General features: G+C 35.8%; 1 protein-coding gene, 1 long non-coding RNA gene and 3 pseudogenes across 2 annotated transcripts; 4 read left to right on the top strand and 1 right to left on the bottom strand.

Moving 5' to 3' along the window:
- The first annotated feature begins 909 nt into the window (after positions 1–909).
- LOC112740351 (uncharacterized) lies at positions 910–3665 on the top strand. The gene is made up of 3 exons (XR_003171104.2): positions 910–1083; positions 1900–2014; positions 3471–3665. It is a non-coding gene; the product is annotated as an uncharacterized lncRNA (long non-coding RNA).
- A 3557-nt stretch (positions 3666–7222) lies between these two features.
- On the top strand, positions 7223–7665 carry LOC112722574 (uncharacterized). Its single transcript, XM_072215887.1, has one exon. The coding sequence runs from the start codon at positions 7348–7350 to the stop codon at positions 7663–7665; it is 318 nt and encodes a 105-aa protein (XP_072071988.1). The 5' UTR covers positions 7223–7347.
- On the top strand, positions 7609–10848 carry LOC114924073 (uncharacterized; annotated as a pseudogene).
- Positions 10849–12147: 1299 nt separating this feature from the next.
- Positions 12148–14065, top strand: LOC112740237 (small ribosomal subunit protein uS2-like; annotated as a pseudogene).
- A 1628-nt stretch (positions 14066–15693) lies between these two features.
- Positions 15694–16509, bottom strand: LOC112722568 (protein DELAY OF GERMINATION 1-like; annotated as a pseudogene).
- Between the last annotated feature and the right edge of the window lie 5459 nt (positions 16510–21968).

Raw genomic sequence — 21968 nt, 5'->3', positions numbered from 1 at the left:
AGTCGCTGCTCCGCCTGCGCTTCCCCCACTGCATGCAAGATGAAATGTAAACCCTAATTTCTTCCATTTACATTCACAATTTCTGATTCTACACCTTTTAGTTTTAATCCTCACTTCATTCACCGATTCTCTCTTTTTCCTCATATTTCGATTCATCACTTTTTGCTTGCTTCATTCATTGCAGTACGAGAAGGTTGAGAAGATTAGGGAAGGAACCTACGGCGTCGTTTACAAGGCTCACGACCACGTTACCAATGAGACCATCGCTCTCAAGAAGATTTTCCTTGAGCAGGAGGATGAAGGCGTTCCTAGCACTGCATTTCGCGAGATTTCTCTCCTCAAGGAAATGCAGCAGAGGAATACTGTTAGGTATTCTTTTCTTCATCCTAATCTCACTTTCTGCTATTATTATTTGAATGCGTGTATCTCTGATGAATGCTACTTTTTAGTAATTTGTGTTTGTGGTTTCAATTGGTGAAATTCATGTGCGTTTTCAATTCGTGATTCTATCAGCTTGTTTTTGGAGTAAAATTTTCAAATTTGTACTCGATACATGTTATGTTCTGAAAGGTACAAGGGGGAAGGTCCTGGTTCTCTGGATCTGAAAGGTGATAGAAAAGAGCAAATAATATAAGCTCGTGATATGTAACATTAAAAATGTGTCAATATGCAACATTCATAAGTAAAACCCTCCATTTCAATTGTTATTGTGGTTTCTCACCCTCTTGCTGCTATTTTTATGATTAACTGCTATGTGCACAACATCACTGTTGGTCCAACTTGAAACCTCTAAAGTTGTAGTGTACTTATTTATATGTTTGATGTCCTGTTTATTATTCTAAAAATATCTTAAGAGACCCTTGTTTTTCTGCTTAGGTCCATCCTTATTTATTTTATTTTTATAGGTAGACATCTTTAGGGATGCTGCTGTTATTATGATCAACTACATTGACCAAATCCGAGATCAAGGTTTTGAAGTTAACTACTTAAATATTGGTGGTGGACTTGGGATATACTATTATCATTCTGATGCTATCCTTTGACAACAAGGGATCTCATTGAAAAGCAAAAGCAGGAACCAGGGTAATACAAACGATCACATTTCTGTTATCTAATTGTCAATGGAACTGAAAAGCTTCTATAGAAAAAATTGGGTAAACAAATCAAGGCAAAAGAAAAAAAAGGATTGTAGGGAAAAGAACCAAGGGCATTTTGGACTGGATAGAAATTTCATATTATTAAGCTGCCTCATTCATATGATTACTATTTTTACTATCTTATGTTTTTTCTTTTCTTTTTTTTATTATCTTATATTCAGTAAGGTTCATTATATTTCATGATTGTCACAAACTTGCAAAAGAAAAAGCCCCCAACCCTCTCTGTGTGGATGCTACTTATGTTTCTGTGTGTGTAGTTTGTGAAGTGCATCATTTATGTGTGTGAATTTGTGTGATGAAATAACAATAAGTTGTAACTTACACAATCTTTGATTTGCATTTCCTTTTAACATATAAGTGTCGTTGACTAGTTAAAACTTAAAGAGTATTTTCCTATGGTACTTTCCTTGCTTTGGTGTTAGGCAAGAGCTGATAGCAATTTTTTTAAGAAAAAGGTATGTTAATTTTAGGGTTAATAGTTAAAAACTTAAACCAGTCCTTGAAAGTTTAAGCATGTCTCAATTTAGTCTTCAATAGACCAAATATATCAAATTGTTGTTTTCGGGAAAATACATTTACAAATCAGATTGAGGACTGTAAAGAGCTCTGTGGCTAATTTGGTTTATTGATGTTGTGATACATCATGCATTTGGTTCATTTCTGTAAATTTTTGGTTTAGGGAAGCAAGCAAACTAGAATGGATCCATATTAGTTTATTGATGTTCACTGCCAATTTGCACAGGTATAAAATTATTGGTTCGTATACTGGTGTTAAGATTTGTAGCTGGACCAAGTCACAGCTTCGAGGACGGTGTGGTTGCTACAAGCATTCATTCTATGGTAAAATGCAAGACATGGTAATCAGCTGTCTTACCTCATATACGGTATTAGATTAAGTTAGACTAGGCAACTTCTTTTCTTGCATAAATGATAACAAAAGAAATGTGCTTAGTGTATGTTTATTTGCCAGATTCTAGAATCCATCATCGGTTAGCATTCGTTAAGAGCTCATGTCTCACACTTTAGTTGAATTCACTTAACAGGAACAAGATTTTATTGTTAGCATTTTCCATTTCAAATTAACTTTTTAATTAACTAAATTTCTTGATGAAATTTAAAGGCGAAAATAATTTACAAAATTATATAAGAAACCTAAATTGTTTATTTTGGGAATCTCCTTATATCACAACAATAAAGTTTAATTATTCCATGGATTCTAATAATTTTAAAATTGAAGGAAGTGCAAATTTTAATTTTGAAAATTTGGCATTCATTATATAGCTTGCACTTTTTTAGAATTGAAGGTGAGAAAGAGAGTATCTTTTTAAGTATTATTCTTTTTCTTAGAAGTTTTTTTTTTCTTTTCTTTTTCGTGCTTGCATAATAAATATCATTTGTTTGCTTGAACTGAATCTTGGGTTTGTTTGCTTGCTATAAGTTTTATTCCTGAACTGAATCTTATTAGTATTTATTTAAGTCTATTTTTTTTTATTCTAGGCTTTTAAGATTTGTCTTCTCGCTGTTGTTGCCGTTGCCACCTCTCTTGGTTTGCTTCTGCTGCGATACTGTTGTTGCTGTTAGGGCACAGATTTAGTTTCTGGGTGCTAGGTGACTATTTTTATTTTAGTTTAATTTTAAAAACTCCCACAGCTTCTATAGAGGCAACTAAGCTAATGAATGTTAAGTTGTTATTACTTATTTGTTCTGTAATAGAACCTCTAAAATAAAATCACAAGTGGAATTTGTTTTACTATAATTTGTTCTTGTAGTGTACTGTTGACTGAATTTGTTCTGCTGATTGCTTAACTATAATTTTTCTATGCTTTATCTTCTCATCTATTTGTTGGCCTTGGCAAGTTTCCTGCCTCATTCTACTTTTAGGCTTAATATGTACTAGTGATTGCTTAATTTGCTGCTTTGTCATGAGTTTTTCTTTCAATTTCCATAGATAAATAGAAAGAAATAAGTATATGTGTTTAATTCAATTATTGCAGGAGCTGACCTTTTATTTTTCTTAGTTTCTACAAAAATAAAGTATATGTTGAATTAGGATAGGTATGTGATAGTGCTAGATAAAAAAGTACCAAGGGGAGCATATGGTTGTGACCTTTTATAGGGATTATTTCTTGTTTTTGATTTGTGTTGAATTAGGATAGGTATGTGATGGCTGAATATGTATTATTGCAGGACCTAATTAAAGTAGCCTTGCCATTTTTATATTTAATCAATTTGGATTTGGAATTGGATTTGTTGGACTTAATTAAAGTAGCCTTTATAACATGCACTAACTTCAGGTTATTTAAAATTCTGCAGGGCAGTGATAAAAATAATGGAACTCATAATGGATGAACACACTACTCATGAAATTTGATATTTTGTAACCAAGGATAAGGAAATAGATATGTGACACTTTGAATTGTAATTTTTATTTTCTTTTTATGACTTTGATTTTTGGTACTTTGTGATCAAAGTCTACTTTTGTGGTGACAAGCTTATATATAAGGCCGTTTTTTTTATGGGGAAGTTTATATATATGTCTGATTGGTTGATATGGACAATGTAAAATTGGTCTTTGATTTTAAAATTATATATAAATTTTGCATGAAATAAATGAAAAGAAAATTTCTGATCGAATTTATGGCCACGCTTAAAAAGCGTGGCTATATCTTACTATTGGCCTCAACAGGCACGTTTAAGATATATGGCCATAACCTGGAAATTGGCACGCTTTAAAAGTGACCCATATTCTACACTATGGGCATGCTTCAAAAGCGTACCGATATGTGAACTTTTTGGTACGCTTTTCAAGCGTAGCTATAGGTTAACATCTATGGCAACGCTTTTAAGCGTGGCAAGAGATATAAGCGTGGCGAAAGAAAAAGCGTGCCGATAGATCTACAAAAGCGTGCCGATAGAGCAATCGGCACGTTCGCAGACGTGACCCTTTCAAAAGTGTACCGATAGTTCAAAAAACGTGGCGAAAAGCTATCGGTACGCTTTTAAGCACTTTTCGGCACGCTTTAAAAGCGTGGTAGAAAGTTTATTTTCTTGTAGTGATTCATGAGTTATAAGGATATTATCAGAGATTAGTCTTCCTTTCTAAAAGGCACTCGAATCAGGGCTAATTAACTAATTCATGACTCCTTGAAGCCTATGAACAAGTACTTTGGAAATGAATTTATAAATCATAGAAGATAAACTAATTTATCTAACCTGGGTCATGTCTTTTACATCTGAGACCTTTGATATTGGACAAATTTGGATATGATTAAACCCCTTTAGCATTCTTTCGCCTACAAAGCAACTTTAGATTGCCTAAAAAATATTTTCTGCCATTGCATCCTAGTAGAACTAGAAACATTTAGAGGTAAACCCTTCATTCTCTAGGGGCACTCTGAGGATGCACCTTGAAAATTACCCTCTTTACTTCCACAATAGTGATGAAGCGCTTTAGCTTCTATTCATAGCAAGAGTAACTTCAGTAGAAAATCCTTCAAATGCCATCTCTGGATCATCATCATTAGTCAAGGAGAAAATTTTCTTAAAATAATCTTCAGCTACTACAACTATCTCTAAATTTTGTTTTGATGGAATCTAGATTGGAATCATTGGTGAAAGAACTCCGTGTTCCTATCCCCCTTCGATTCATCTAACTCTTCACCACCATTAATCCCAGCCTTTCTGTGAATTTCAATTCAGCCTAATAATTCCTTAAAATTTCTACTTTCGAATTGGTTCTTGAGATGTGTTGCCACTAAACTAGTTTATGCCTGCAAATCTTCATTTTCTAGGAGAAGACAAACATAATTAACCATTCAAATACTGATATCCAAGCATTGGTAATTATTTGATGGATTGTAGAATTCTCACATCAAAATTCTTGGAACTAGAATACGGGATGATCCATTTTCAGGTAGTCGAAGAACTGAAGCTACTGGGTACTCATTCATCTAATTACCATTTGTCATTGCACGATCTAATCTCTCCAAAATTTGTTCTATTCTTTTTCATTTATTAGACCAAGTAAAATTTCTACCAATCATCTCTAAGTCCACAAACCATTTTCAATGACAAAATTAGTAAAATCTACTATAAAAGACTAGGATTTAAGGTTGTTCCCTTCTTTTCTTCTTGACTTACAATAGTATTAAAATTCACCATTATTACCATTTTGTCTTGGAATTGTTGTAGTATAGTTGAAAACTCACCAAATTGACCCAAACGATTTTAATATGATGTTCTCATGTAGATAACAACCAACTTCTTATTCACATCATTAACTTTTGCAACAATATAAAATTCACCAGTCGAAACGATTCTCACCTCCTTCAATTTCTTCCAAGCTAAAAGACTACCACCAACTATGTCCGACGAATTCATAAACTCAAATCAATAAACCTACACAACCTGAGTTTACTTTCTACTAGATGAGGTTAATTCTTAGTTTCACAGACAAAAACAACCTCGGAAGAGTGCAATTGATATATCCCTTTCAGGTTTTGGACTGTTAGGGTCTCCCCAAACCTCGACAATTCCACCTTAGTATCCTCGTGAGGCTTTTGGTGCAACTTTACGACTGGCACCCACCAATTGTAGACTCATTCATTTAGGACAATCGATTGGTGTTGCTGAAAAATTTGCTATTCAGTCATTTATATTCATGAGGCTGAAAATTTCTTCTAATACCACCGGGAACCATCACGTGTGATTGCATTCCAAAATTCTTCTGATATTCTTTGTAGTTCATCATATTTCACCTTTTTATGTATAATATCCTTGGTGGCTGCATCCTTTTTATTCTCTTGCATTCATAGGCCCGAGAAACTCTCAACGAATCGTGAAGGGGCTGGCTTCTTCCTCGACTGATAAATGGATGCACCAAATAATCTAGTGTAGGCCTATTTGGTGTCATTCTTGTTGTCTATTCTCTTTGCAATCTTATCTATTTTCATCCATTCCGTAATATAATCCTTTGATATATTTTTTTGAATCATCCAAGAACTTTTGGCAATATTTTTAGTCATGGACTAAGAAATAGGTACAATAGGTGCAAAAAACTCCAAATTTTTCATATCTCAAGTCTACTTTCACTTTGACCTGATTAAGGCAAGAAATTTTGAGAGAATCCTTCGATATTTTTCCTCCGTCAATTTTCACTTTGACCTTGATGATCCTTAACTCATTTCCTCTTACTTCAAAGAAGTCAATATCACTTATATCCCTTAATTTGTTTCCCAATTTACATCTACCATATGGGATTTTGAATTGTTTAGGTAAGTTCCATAATTGAACCCAAACTTAAAGAATTCTGATCCGCATCTCTTCGGATCCTTGACCTTCATCCATCAACACAGATGGAGAATAAAAATTTTTGAATAGCCATGGCGATCTTCGTTCTACTCTCAATGCATCAGTTTTCTTCCTAAAGAAAAACTGAAATCGGTTACTCCTCTCTTCCATTATGTAAAACTCTTTTGGACGTCTTCCAAATTGCATGCATTGCACTCTCCATCCTGCCAATAGAAAAAGACGTGATCAAAAAAATTCTCGTAATCAGACTTTTTATGCATGCATGGATTTCTCAGAGATGTCGTCCTCTTCAAGCAACACCATTTTCTCCTCATTCTCCTCATTCCTAGTTTTTCTATGATTGCGATCACTTCTTTTATTATTTAACCAGGGATCATAATAACTGGATTACTTCTATCATTTTTTTGTTGCTGTTGTCAATTTATAGACTCTCAGACCCAAAGGTTTTGATAGTTGAGATTATATAAAAATGGGCTCATTGTCCAGACCAAATGAAAATGGGTTCATTATATTGGGCTAAACTCCAATATTAATTCTTACACCAAGACAAGAAACCGAGTATGATCGGGTCGGGTCTGTCCGGCCCACCCATGAAAAAAAAGAAACACCTGTGTTTTCGAATTTCGATTCATCATTTGCATCGGTGTTGAGTCTTTCTCTAGTTCTTCCTGATTCAACCTTTTTCCATCTTCTCTGGTTCCCTCCTAATTCCAATTTTCTCGTTCAAATTCCCTTCACTCGCAGCTCAACAACACTTCCCTGTCACTCAATTTCAACCCTTCACAGGAAACAATCTCTTCATTTGTTCCCTCGCCGGAACCCTAGCTTCTGCCAATGGCATCCAAGAAGAAAGCAATCTGAAGGTATAGCCTTATTGTCCATGTACAACGACGACGGAGACGACGATATGGAGGACGCCGAAGAAGATGAAGAAGATAACCAAGAGATAGATATGCGCCACGAGCAGAACGAGGACGCCGCCGCCGGAGGATTCGCTGCGGAGGTAAATTTGACTGCCACCGACGCGGATAGAATGGCAGGGGTTGATTCAAGTAACGATGGAGTTGCGGACGAGGTGTCCACGCCGGCGGAGAAGCGCAGGTTTGGAACTCCAACGCCGCAGCGTGTTAACACAAACGAGTGGTGGCGGTGCTGCCGTCGGATTCGACGAGGAGCGGGAGAGGAAAGCTTACTATAGTGGACTATGCTCATGACGAAGTTGCAATGTCTCCTGAGCCTGAGGTACACTCCTTTTGTAGAATCTTATGTTTTCTCTTCGGTTTTCTTTGGAAGTGAGAATGTTGGGTGTGTTTGTTGCCAATGATTGCAGGAAGGAGAGATAGGAGGTAGTGTTCGAGTCATGTATGGGGACCAGCTTAATTTGACCAATGGTAAGTGCAATATGATATTACAATGATGATTGAAATCCGATGAAACTTGTATGATACTTATGATAAATCGTGATTGAAATGCATCTTTATGCATTTAACTCATGCTTAGAATGCGGTGTAATTTGGGATGGGAAGAGTAGCAATCCCCGAATTTCAGTCTTGAGAAGATGATATTGCTTGATTTAATTTTTATTCAAATACAGTACAATTGCTAGTTTGCTACATGTTCATTTCTCCTGCCTCTAACTTACTACCCTCTGGAACATGTAATTGCAGGTGATTTGCTAGATAGAACACCATCTGGAGCAGTCCACGTTATGACACCTAGCAATCAAGCAAACACTCCTCAATTATCTGAGCAGTTGAAATCTGATACAATGAATGATGATGCCATGATTGGACCTGATGATGCAGAACCTGTAGAAGCAGGTCAAGATGAGCAAAAAGCTGAATACCCATTGAATAAATTTCTCCCTCCTCCACCAAAAGCAAAATGCTCAGAGGAACTGCAAGTAAGTTTTGTTACAGCATTTGAATATTATCAACAGTTGAATACCATTTTAATAGATTGTAAAGTAGCATTCAATAAGTTAAGTAAACCACTTAGCTTGTCTTCTGCGCTGGTTTGATGTTGGATTTAATTGTAAGTTCCCTCAATTTTTTGCGCAAGAACATTCTTTGGTAATGATTTAGCAATCCATGTTTTCTAATTGCCTCAATGAAATGCCTTCTATTAATAATTAGAGGGTTCTATTTTGTAGATCTTTTACCTCAGTTTTATACTATCTAGACATTAATATTTTCTAGTGGATGCCCCCTTCTCTTCTCAGTACTATCCCTTAAAAGTTGGCTGTAATTCTGTAATTACAGATTCTTTTTCGATTGCAGAGAAAAATAAATAAGTTCTTCGAGTATAAGAAGGCTGGAAAAAGTTTTAATGCCGAAGTTCGCAACAGAAAGAACTATCGAAATCCTGACTTCTTATTGCATGCAGTGAGGTATCAAGAAATTGACCAAATAGGGTCTTGCTTCAGTAAAGATGTATTTGACCCTCATGGATATGATTCAAGCGACCTCTTTGATGAAATTGGTCAGTAACTGCTGCTTCTCTCCTTATTTCCTGACTGTTATTTGCCATGTTAGTCTACATTTTTCTCTTTTCCATGATTTTGTTAAATTTATCATGCATACTATTTTACTGTCTGGACCATAGTAGTTAAGCTTTGATAGTGGCATGGTGCAGCTGGGTGAACAAAGATGCTATGATGGTATAGCAGATCATAGAGCGGCATTGTACCCAAGATTGTAGATACCCTGTAAATAATCTCTGATACACATTAGTTCTTAAAACTCAACTACTTGTTATCAATACTATAAATCTGCAATACTAAAAACCTTGGCGCATCTGCTCATTTTGCTGCTATTGGTTACCTTGGTCTGTAGATGTCTGTCTACATTTGTTGGTTATGACGGCTTGTGTGTTAGGCCATAATAGGTTGTTTATTCCAAGCTGGCAGTGTGTTTAAAGTATTTAATGATGTTAAAATCCTTTTTTAACTGTCAGAATGTGTTTTGCTTGCACTACAAATACATTAGAGGTTATCTTTTGGGCTGCAATGCAGCACTACCTTTTATAGTAATTATTATACTCTTGATGAAGTATAATTTTATCAGATTATGTAATGTTACCTTCAAGAAAATGAGGCCTTCTAGATTTCTCTATTATTTTTTTGGTTGTCAATTTTTCTTGGTCTTGACTTGGCAAACTGAATATTTGCTAGGTTTAGGCTTTAGTTCTTGGCATGTCTTTATTTTGGCTTCCATCTCTGAGCATCTGTTTTTAATATTTTTCCAATCTCATCTATTTTATTTCTCTTGATTTTGCAGCAAATACTGGTTTTTCTATTTTTTAACTTCTATTTGTTTTTTGGTGCCTTAAATGAACAAACAGAGGCTGATATGAGGCGTGAAAGTGAAAGGAAAGAACATGAGAAGAAGAAAGCACAGAAGATGAATTTATCGCTGGGGGAACACAACCGGGAATCGTAGCAGCAGGTGCTCCCAGAATCAGCTTGCCTGTTGCAGGTCCAGAAACCTCCTAGATGTTTTGTGCAATAGTGAAGCTTTTTCTTAGGTGTCATTTTTCATATATTTATGATGTTATCTTATAGTGCTTTTATGATATTGTTTTTGCACAGGTGGTTCTGCTGTGGCTGCAAGTGGTTTGGTGCCACCTATAGCTGACTCTATTAATCGGGATGGTAGACAGAACAAAAAATCAAAATGGGATAAGGTGTTCATCTAAACTTTGCAACTGCAACTTCAGGGACATTCTTAATTGGCTCATTGTGCTAACAAATTTTTAGTGAATGATTTTGTTCCAGGTGGATGGTGATCGAAAAAATCCTCTGCCCTCTGTGGGGCAGGATTCTGTATCTACTGTTGGGGCTCATGCAGCAATTCTATCTGCTGTTAATGTTGGCAGTGGGTACATGCTATTTGTGTAAGTACATAAACAACCTTGAATTTTATGCGTTGTATTTATGTATCTTGATTCCAGTTTGGCATTTGTTCAATCATATAGAGGAGAGAGGAGGTGGGACTAGAATAGATGACATATGAAAGCTAACGAGAGAGATCCACAAAACTAACAAGAGATGACAACATGCGATTGATACAGTGACGGTGTTTTTGTTGGGCAGGCAGCAAAAACGGCGAGAGGCAGAGGTGAAAAGATCTACTGAAAAAAGGTCGAAGATAAGATCGTGAACCATCCATTTTACTAAGACTGTGTATAACTAAAAGTTGTGGGGTGAACATATTTCAGCATAACATTTTTGTCTGTTAATCAACTTTGGCAATGATCACTGGCACTGTATATTTTTTAGAATGGAAGGAATTTTTACTGAAGCATGCTTTGATGCCTTTTTAAATTTTAATCTATGTAGCAATGCAGTAATTAATTGGTTTAATGCTTCCTAATTTTATTAGTTGACTACCTTTGTCATCAGTTTACTCCAATAGTTTTTTCATATTCGTCGTGAACTTTGTACTAGATATGTACTTGAATCTAGGTTTGGGCTCACATTTGGGGGTTATGGTGGGTCACTGGTCTCTATGCTGAATGTATTTGTAACTTGAGTAAAATTTAGTTTGAAGTAACAATGTATTCTGGACTAGTAAATTTATGAGCTAAGAGCTTTTTAGTAATTTCACTTATTGAAAACCCTAATCCTACCTTATTGAATGTCTTTCCTTCTCTCTCTACTCTACTTTTACTACTCCACTTTGTACTGTTCCCAAGCTCCAACTCTCCAGAAAAGTTCAAAACTTTCATATTCTCACAAAATTTCAAATTAAATATACAAGTAACTTATCAAATATAAATATTATTTGTCACTTATAAAAAATAGCATTTTATATTTTATTATTTTTATCATATTTTAGAATAATTAAAAATAACTTTATCATTAACAAATTTCAAAGGTAATTTTGTTTAAAATATTTGATAATTTCAAGTAATTTTAGTGGTTTTATTCTCTTTAAGATTTTTAATCATTTTGGAATAACATTTATACTTTTCAAATCTCAACTGATTGATTGTGAGAAATAGCGATGCACATAGTCCGGTCTAGTCCAAAGACTTGATTCGATCTCGAATATTTTAGGAGCTAATTTGGTGTGATTTTACTGGGTTTAAAATCGAATAAGGGTCTCAAAAATAAACCCGGTCATTATTTCAGACTAGGTGCGAGTCAAGGCGAACTCGGCTTCACTCGATCCATGTGTATCCTAAGGGAACTAAAAAAGATATATATGTTTTAAATTAATTTTAATATTATGTTATAATAATTATAAGCTTATTGTTTTATTTTTAATCACTTGTTGAATTAGAAAATAAATAAAAAAAGCATCAAATTAGAATTTATGCATAAATTTAAATTCAAATATGAATATCAACTTTTTAATAATAAATTTCTTTTTTATAAATAAGTGTATCATAAATAAATTTTTTTATAAATTGTTGTCAAAGTTTTAAAGACCCAATTTTAACCTAATTTAAACCTGATATAATTGGGGCACAAAATTATTTAGATTTTATTGAGTCTAAGATTGAAGTAGAGTCCAAAAAATAAACTCTGTTATATATTTAGAGTAACTTCAACCGGCCATAAAAGCCTTTGTGAGAAAAACAGCCCTTTTAAAAAAACCCTAAGTCGTGAAACCTTCTTCTTATAACTGCAGCTGCTACTACAAATCTCTCAAGAGACCAACTCTCCTCCCCAACGATGGCCACTTCCGCCGCCACAACCGCTGCAGTGTCGCGCCAGCTCTCGCAGAAGGAGCAAGACATCCAAATGATGCTCGCAGCTGAGGTTCATCTTGGAACCAAAAACTGCGACTTCTAGATGGAACGCTACGTTTTCAAGCGCCGCAATGATGGTAACCCACGCTTCTTCTGATATTTTCTTTAGAGTTATACGACTAGTTTAGTTCTTGAAATCTAATGAAGAACACATATTTGTGTAGTTTCTTTGGGGTCCAGATACTCCTTGCTCTTCAATGGGTTTAGCATTTTTTCTTCTATTTATTTTTTCGTGTGTAGGGTTCTTTTTTTGGGAGACATTTTTATTAGTTTGTTATAGACTAGTGTTTGTCAATTGTTCTCGATTTGGTTTGTGCTATTGATTGAAAGGGTCAATTTAATTATTAATAAGGATTTTGACATGAATATGTGTACTTGCATTATCACATTGTTTTCAAAACAGCTTATTATCATAATTTTACCAATGAGTTTCTGATGAAAAAGCAACTTCTGTCCCAAAATTTATGAAACATATACACGCCTTTAATCTTTCTGATGCTTCCCTTTGCAGTAGGAAAATATTTTTATGCCTTGGTTGATTTTTCGTATTCTTTGTTCCCAGGTATTTACATAATTAACCTTGGCAAGACATGGGAGAAGCTCCAACTTGCTGCTAGAATTATTGTTGCCATCGAGAACCCTCAGGACATCATTGTTCAGTCTGCTAGGCCATATGGTCAGAGGGCAGTCTTGAAGTTTGTCCAATACACGGGTGCGAATGCAATTGCTGGAAGGCACACTCCTGGAACATTCACTAATCAGATGCAGACATCTTAATCCTATAACGAGCCTCGCCTACTCATTCTTACTGATCCAAGGACTGATCATCAGGTGCCACTTTTTTTAGATGTTTGAAACTTATTTTTTTTCACTTGTGTTGAGTGTAGTGGTGTATGTTATTTCACAATTAACTATCAATATGTTTTTATGGGAGTTTGAAATTCTGTTATTAGTTTATCTCATTTTGAGTTTGCTTTTCTATTTTTTTATTTTTTAAAATATGTGCAGCCCATTAAGAAAGGTGCTCTTGGAAATATTCCAACAATTGCCTTCTGCGACACTGATTCTCCGATGTGCTATGTTGATGTTGGCATTCCTGCCAATAAGGGAAAGCACAGTATTGGTTGTCTATTTTGGTAATTAGCAAGGATGGTTCTGCAGATGAGGGGTACTATTCGTCCAGGGCTTAAGTGGGATGTGATGGTAAACTAATTTTGCTCTTAACGGGTTGAACTATTATTATTTTGTAGCTCTTTTAGATTTATTGTGTGTTTTCCAATGTTTGCATTGCAAATGTCTCATCTGGTATGCACTTTTTTAGAACAATCTTTCTTGCAGTACATACAGGTGTAAAAAATTTGGGTAATTCACATGATAAAATAGTTTGGGGTTCAAAATTATACAGATGTTCTAAACCAATTTTGTTACACGCCTGTCCTAAACAATCTAAAAGGTGTTTAGGACAAGCGTGTAGAAAAAATTGGTTTAGAACATCTGCATAATTTGAACCCCAAACTATTTATTCATCTGAATTACCTAAAAAATTTCATATTTTATCAAAAGATAGTAGTCTTATTATGTTGTTTTCTTTGAACTTTAGCTAAATTAAGTCGACTTTTCATGTGTAGGTGGATTTATTCTTCTATAGAGAACCTAAAGAGGCCAAGCAACAAGAGGAGGAGGAATTACCATCTGCCCCAGAATATGCCATTCAAGATTTTGGTGCTGCTGGCATTGCCGGCTTCCCAGCAGCTGATGGAGAATGGGGGGCTGTTACAGCTGAACAATCCTGGACTGAACTAGTTCCTCAACAACCTATTACAGCTGCACCTACTAACTAGGCCCCAGACGCCGGTAAGAATAATTATTTCTACTCTGGATCTGTTAGTCACATGCGTGATTTAAGTTCAATTTTATCTATTGAAATTTTCTGTCTATCAAGTATGTGTATTTGTTCTCCCATTAGTCTGTTAAATTTGATGCAACATAATTGTCGCATTTGCTTCTAATATGTTCTAGTCAAATAATTCTGGATTGTTGTTGTGTTGAATCGTTCTCCCTCAATATGCAAGAAAATCGGTACGCCTTACCATAGTTCAGTCAGAAACTGTGATGGCAATATATTTGACCTAAGTTCTTTTGTATCCGCAACTGCAGGTGATTGGGAGCCAGTTCCAGCTCCACAGGCTTCCGTTCCTGCACCCGGAGGTGTTGCCCTCACTGGCTGGGAATAAGCACTCTTAAGATTTAAGCACAACTCATCAAAACTATTCTGAAGAATTTTCTCTTTCTTTAGTGTGATGTATATTGACACGATTTGTAACAAAACTGTTATTTTAGAGAGTACATTTTGTTTTATGTTCTTATTTGGTTAATCCTTCAAAGATACTCCGTGTGTGTTTGGATACCAGTTTATATAAAATTGATTTTGCAAACTTGATTTTAATGAAAAGTGAGTTTGTAATGAAGTGATTTATGTTTGGCCATCTTTATATCAAAATGGATTATAGTAAAATAAATATTGTTTGAATTACACTATTCAAAATCATTTTTAGATGAAAATTATTAAAATAGACATCAATTAATCTTAATTTTATAGTTTCAATTAATTTAAATAACAAAACAAAAACATATATAAAAAAAACCAATCATTCTTCATCTTCTTCAATTCCCCTAATTATTCGTGCCTCCTGAAGCAAAGCAAAACATAAAAAGAACTTCATTTTCTCCAATTCCCCTAATCATGCCCCCTCTGAAGCAAACCAGTGAAAATCCCAAACCAAAACGTCAAAACGTTAGCCCTAGTTTCTTTGCTGCCGTGTCCCTAGGCTCAGCGATTCCGCTTCTTCCTCTTCCCTCTATCCGGAACCCAGGTAGCTCGGCACGTCATCCCCATCCTCGCATGCTTCTCTGTCCGTGGCCAGGGGAAAAGTTAATATCTTCCCCTCCTTCCCTGTTTTCCTAGTTTCCAAAGTTTAAAATCTACTTTGCGACTTGAGCCGGAGTTTGCATTTATTTATGTTCTTCTCTCGCTTTTGCAGGGCAAAATCAAAGTCCAATCGCAAGTTAGATAAAAAAGGTTCAATTTTACTTTAATAAGTTTTGAATCAATTTTTCTGTTTCTTTCAAATATTGAATTATTACATACCAAAATTGTCCATATATTTTAACTGCATCCAATCTTTGGTGTTACTGCAGAGGTGAAAGATGCTGTGGGTTGCTTGAGTGCTCAAAAGTCTATTACTAAGATAATGATCTTATTTCAAACGGCATTGTTCTTAAGATGGATTATGGAAATACTTCATTGTGCTTGTAATATGTTTAATGGCTAGTTAGATGTACTTTGCACTATTATTATGTTCATAAGTATGCCTTGGTCTATTTCAGAAACCTGAATTCATTTAACATTTTGCCAATGTGAAATATTGCAATTGATCACATGATATTTAAGCAGAGGTCTAACTCAAATTGATGCATAAATCAATAAGACCCTTTGCTGGGTTTATTGCAGACAATAACAATAGAAAAAATTTAGTTTGCTTTCATGCTATCCTAATTAAATGTGTCTTAAATAAAACAAGATAAAAATCCAAGGTAGAATCCTTGATTCTGAATGGTTCCAAAGTTGCAATTGTTAGTGTTATCTTGAAGTTGACAAATCATGGGTTGTACCCTCATCACTATAAGTGCCTTCATTGACCCTTCTGCTTGTATCCCTCTTCTTGCCCCACTTATGCAGCCTGAGGTGTAGTTCTGCAGCTGCAATCTAGAAGTGAATGCACTGTTTTGGCCTCAGAATATTAACAATACCTTGAAGTGTTCTAAGCCTTAAACCATCAGCTCTTTGCAAAATCTCCTCCAATCCTTCCTCCTTTGGCATCAAAGCTAAATCAACCATCTCATCTACCTCTTTCTTTCAACCCTTGTCAGTTTCATTGGCCCTTAACATCTAAGAAACAGCATGAGAAAGTTCCACCATTGATGCATCTGCCACTATTTCTTGATGTGTTGCCATCATATCTGTGATTTTTCTCTCCTCTGTGATTGTCCTCTTCTGAATCTCATCAATTTGAGCTAGCTGAGTTGCTAATAGATCATCCAAATCAGATGTTCTTAGACTCTGAAGGAGTTCATCCAACTTGGCCTCAAATTGCAACCCAGCCTTGGAATATAGAAGGTGAAAAGCCATGGTTGGTCTCCAACCACCAATCCAAAGAAAAGCATCTTCCAAGGAGCTTCTCCATGTTGGAGACAGCATAGCCAGAACATCATGTTTTGCCCACATAGAAGAGTCATAGTACCATACACTTAATTGTGAATTTTGTCAAAGGAAAAGATATTTATCAGAAAATTCTAACCTTTATTATTGGATTTCAATCAGACTGAATTAAAATTAGTTGAATTTCTGTTTTTTGATAATAAGACGTAGAATTCAGTAATTTAATAATAATAATAATAATAATAATAATAATAATAATAATAATAATAATAATAATAATAATAATAATAATAATAATAATAATAATAATAATAATAATAATTACCATATCACCACAATCTTCATAATCACCATTCTCATTTGGATCTTCATGGAGATGAAGATGTCCTTACCGACAGTGCACCTCCAGAATGGGCTTTGCTTCTCATTGTGCTTCCTTGGCCTTGCCACCGACCTCTTCGTTGCTGCTTTCAATAAAGGAGTATGCATCCCCCCTTTCTCTTTCTTTTTCTCTCTGTTTTGCTCTCTAGTAAGTAATATATCGAGCTTCTTGCTTTGATGGGATTATTCGGACTTGTTCTTATGGCTAGTCGCATTTTTTTAAATAAGTAAGTTCACATAATTGATATAGATTCTAAGATCAACAAGGTTTTGTCATGTTTATGGTGCGAGAACCTTAATCTCAATGGTTAGAAACTACGATGTTTAGGATAGGTAGTTAGAAAGATTAACACTTCTGAGATCCAGATCATGTTTAAACATTTTAAATATAATATATTGAATTTAATCTGATGGTATGTAATCATGTTGTCTGCCGTATGCTATGCTTTTACTGGTCAGGTGCGGTGTGATGAGCGGATATTTTGTACGCTTTTTGGGGTAATTTCATGTAGATTTTAGCATGTTTCAGTTAGTTTTTAGGCAAAAATCATATTTCTGGACTTTACTATGAGTTTGTGTGTTTTTCTGTGATTTCAGGTATTTTCTGGCTGAAATTGAGGGAGCTGAGCAAAAATCTGACTTAGGCTGAAAAAGGACTGCTGATGCTGTTGGATCCTGACCTCCCTGCACTCGAAATGGATTTTCTGGAGCTACAGGAGTCCAATTGGCGCGCTCTCAACGGCGTTGGAAATTAGACATCCAGGGCTTTCCAGCAATATATAATAGTCCATACTTTGCGCAAGGATAGACGACGTAACTTGCCGTTAAACGCCAAGTTCATGCTGCTGTCTGGAGTTAAACGCCAGAAAAACGTCATGATCCGGAGTTGAACGCCCAAAACACGTCATAACCTGGAGTTTAACGCCAAGAAAGGCCTCTACACGTGGAAAGCTTTAGTCTCAGCCCCAGCACACACCAAGTGGGCCCCAGAAGTGGATTTCTGCACCAATTATCTTAGTTTATTCATTTTCTGTAAACCTAGGTTACTAGTTTACTATTTAAACAACTTTTACAGACATTTCTTGGACCTCATGACATTTTTAGATCTAAATTACATACTCTTTGACGGCATGAGTCTCTAAACTCCATTGTTGGGGGTGAGGAGCTCTGCAGCGTCTCGATGAATTAATGCAATTGTTTCTATTTCACTCAAACGTGTGTATGGTCCGATCTAAGATGTTTATTTGCGCTTAACTGTGAAAGAGGTGATGATCCGTGACACTCATCACCTCCCTCAATCTATGAACGTGTGTCTGACAAACACCTCCGTTCTACATCAGACTGAATGAACTTCTCTTAGATTCCCCAACAGAATCTTCGTGGTATAAGCCGGATTGATGGCGGCATTCATGAGAATCCGGAAAGTCTAAACCTTGTCTGTGGTATTCCGAGTAGGATTCTGGGATTGAATGACTGTGACGAGCTTCAAACTCCTGAAGGCTGGGCGTTAGTGACAGACGCAAAAGAATCAATGGATTCTATTCCAACCTGATTGAGAACCGACAGATGATTAGCCGTGCTGTGACAGAGCATAGGAACGTTTTCACTGAGAGGATGGGAAGTAGCCACTGACAATGGTGACGCCCTACATGCAGCTTGCCGTAGACGTGCTTTACAAACAATTGAGTTAAATATTACATTGCAGGAATTCAGAGGACAAAGCATCTCCAAAACTCCAACATATTTCTCATTACTGCATAACAAGTAACGCTGTTATTCCCTTTTCTTTTTATAATCAAACCTAGTAATTTCATTAAATCCTTTTTGGCATCCTGACTAAGATTAATAAAATAAACATTGATTGCTTCAAACCAATAATCTCCATGGGATCGACCCTTACTCACGTAAGGTATTACTTGGACGACCCAGTGCACTTGCTGGTTAGTTGTGCGAATCACAAATTCGTGCACCAAGTTTTTGGCGCCGTTGCCGGGGATTGTTGAGTTTGAACAATTGAAGGCTTATTTTATTTCTTAGATTAGGAATAATTTATTTTTGTTGTTATAGAGTCATTAAATTTTGATAGGATAGTTTCTTTTCAAAAATTTCTTTTCAAAAATATTATTTTTCTTAATTAATTGTTAATTTTCGTGAGTTTAGTGTCTTGTTCTAAGTTTGGTGTGTTTTGCATATTTTATATTTTTCTCAAAATTTTCGACTTGTGTTCTTTGTTCTTCATTGATTTTCAAGTTGTTCTTGTTTATTTTTCTTGTTTGATCTTGAGTTTTTCTTGTTCTGTGTCTTTTCTTGTTTTTCTTGTACTAATCCAAAGCATTAGTCTTTCAAAAAGAAATATACCTGCTCAGAACAATTGTTACCTTTTCTGCCCATTTGGCTAGAATATTGGTTTATATTCTTGATGAGGGAGCACCAATACTTTTGAAAATCTTTTTCAAAAATAATTTTTCTTTGATTTAATCTTGTGCCAGACTTTAAGTTTGGTATTTTCTTGTTAATCTTTTTATAATTTTTGAAAATTTTATTAAAGTTTTCTAAAAATTTTAAGTTTGGTGTTCTTCCTTTTGTTCTTGGTGTTCTTGTGAATCTTCAAGGTGTTCTTGAGTTTTTCTTGTGTCTTGATCTTAAAATTTTTAAGTTTGGTGTTCCTTGGTGTTTTCCCTCCAAAAATTTTCGAAAATAAGGAGCATTAGATCTAAAAATTTTAAGTCTTGTGCCTTTTGTGTGTTTTTCTCTTTCATCATAAAATTCAAAAAAAAAAATTTTGTATTTTCTAACTAATTTTGAACCACTTTTTTCGAAATTTTTATATAAATTTCAGATTTTAATTTCAATTTTTTTTTTCAAAAAAAAAATTCAAAAAAATATTTTTAACTTCTTTTTATATATTCCATTTTTATTTATTCCACTACTATAAAATAAATAATAGCAACATACATATCATCTCTTTTATTCCATTATGAAATTAAATGGGAATGATCAGTCCAGGAGGACTCTGGGGTCATATGCTAACCCCACTACTGCTTCATATGGGGGTAGTATCTGTATACCCTCCATTGGAGTTAGTAGCTTTGAGTTGAATCCTCAGCTCATTATCATGGTGCAGCAAAACTGCCAGTATTCTGGTCTTCCACATGAAGAGCCTACAGAGTTTCTGGCACAATTTTTACAATTTGCTGACACAGAACATGATAAAGAAGTGGATCAGGATGTCTACAGACTATTACTGTTTCCATTTGCTGTAAAAGATCAAGCTAAGAGGTGGTTAAATAACCAGCCTAAGAACAGCATAAAAACATGGAAACAGCTGTTAGAAAAATTCCTAAATCACTATTTCCCTCCAAAACGGATGACACAGCTAAGGCTAAGCATCCAAGGCTTCAAACAAGGAGATAATGAATCCCTTTATGATGCCTGGGAGAGATACAGAGAGATGCTAAGAAAATGCCCCTCTGAAATGTTTTCAGAATGGGTGCAATTAGACATCTTTTACTATGGGCTTACAGAAAAAGCTCAGATTTCTCTAGACCACTCAGCTGGTGGATCTATACATATGAGAAAAACAATTGAAGAAGCTCAAGAGCTCATTGATACAGTTGCCAGAAATCAGCATCTGTACCTAAGCAGTGAATCTTCCATGAAAGAAGAAGCTAAAACAGTAACTGCTGAACTCAGTCCGGTGGATCAGGCTAATGAAATTAATCAGCAATTAGACTTTCTAACTCAGCAGCTAGCCGAATTCAAGGAAATATTACAGGAAACAAGAATGGCTAACAGGAACATGGAAATGCAATTAAAGCAGACAGAAAAGCAACTGTCAAAACAAATAGCAGAAGAATGCCAAGCAGTTCAATTAAGAAGTGGGAAAACATTAAATACCTCACTTCAAAGCAGCAGGAAGCCAAGAAATGAACAGATGTCTACTCAAAATCCCTCTGAGGACAATCAGAGCCCAGAGAGGAATGATGCTGGCGCTGAACGCCCAGACCATGCTCATTCCTGGCGTTCAACGCCAGAAACAAGCATGTATCCGGCGTTGAACGCCCAAAGGGAACATGGTTCTGGCGTTCAAACGCCAGTAACAAATAGGGAGATGGCGTCTAACGCCACTCCAGCTTCTACCCCTGGCATTCAAATGCCAGTGGGTGATCAGTCACATACAAGTGCTGATAACAACCCTTCTAAAAAGGCTTCCCAACCCACTTCTGAAGGTAATAAACCTGCAGCAACTAAGGTTGAGGAATACAAAGCCAAAATGCCTTATCCTCAAAAACTCCGCCAAGCGGAACAGGATAAGCAATTTGCCCGCTTTGCAGACTATCTCAGGACTCTTGAAATAAAGATTCCGTTTGCAGAAGCACTTGAGCAAATACCCTCTTATGCTAAGTTCATGAAAGAGATCTTAAGTCATAAGAAGGATTGGAGGGAGACTGAAAAAGTTTACCTCACTGAAGAATGTAGTGCAGTCATTCTGAAAAGCTTACCTGAGAAGCTTAAAGATCCTGGAAGCTTTATGATACCATGCACATTAGAAGATACTTGTACCAAGCAAGCTTTATGTGATCTTGGGGCAAGTATCAATCTAATACCTGCATCTACTATCAGAAAGCTTGGTTTGACTGAAGAAATCAAACCAACCAGGATATGTCTTCAACTTGCTGATGGCTCCATTAAATACCCATCAGGCGTGATTGAAGACATGATTGTCAAGGTTGGGCCATTTGCCTTTCCTACTGACTTTGTGGTGCTGGAAATGGAGGAGCACAAGAGTGCAACTCTCATTCTAGGAAGACATTTCCTAGCAACTGGCCGAACCCTCATTGACGTCCAAAAAGGGGAAGTGACCTTGAGAGTCAATGAGGAGGAGTTCAAGTTGAATGTTGTCAAAGCCATGCAACATCCAGACACCCCAAATGACTGCATGAGTGTTGATATTATTGACTCTCTGGTAAGAGAGGTCAATATGGCTGAGAGTCTCGAATCAGAGCTAGAAGACATCTTTAAAGATGTTCAGCCTGATTTGGAGGAATCAGAGAAGATAATAGAACCTCTGAAAATCCCTCAAGAAGAGGAGAAACCTCCAAAACCCGAACTCAAACCATTACCACCATCCCTGAAATATGCAT

Source organism: Arachis hypogaea, chromosome 2 (genome assembly GCF_003086295.3).
Source record: "Arachis hypogaea cultivar Tifrunner chromosome 2, arahy.Tifrunner.gnm2.J5K5, whole genome shotgun sequence".
Lineage (NCBI taxonomy): Eukaryota > Viridiplantae > Streptophyta > Magnoliopsida > Fabales > Fabaceae > Arachis > Arachis hypogaea.
Note: the sequence above shows the minus strand (reverse complement) of the source record. Positions and strands in the feature narration are given on the sequence as shown.

Excerpts from the sequence above, each read along its gene's own strand:
- LOC112722574 (XM_072215887.1), top strand. The coding sequence starts at position 7,348 with ATGTACAACGACGACGGAGACGACGATATGGAGGACGCCGAAGAAGAT.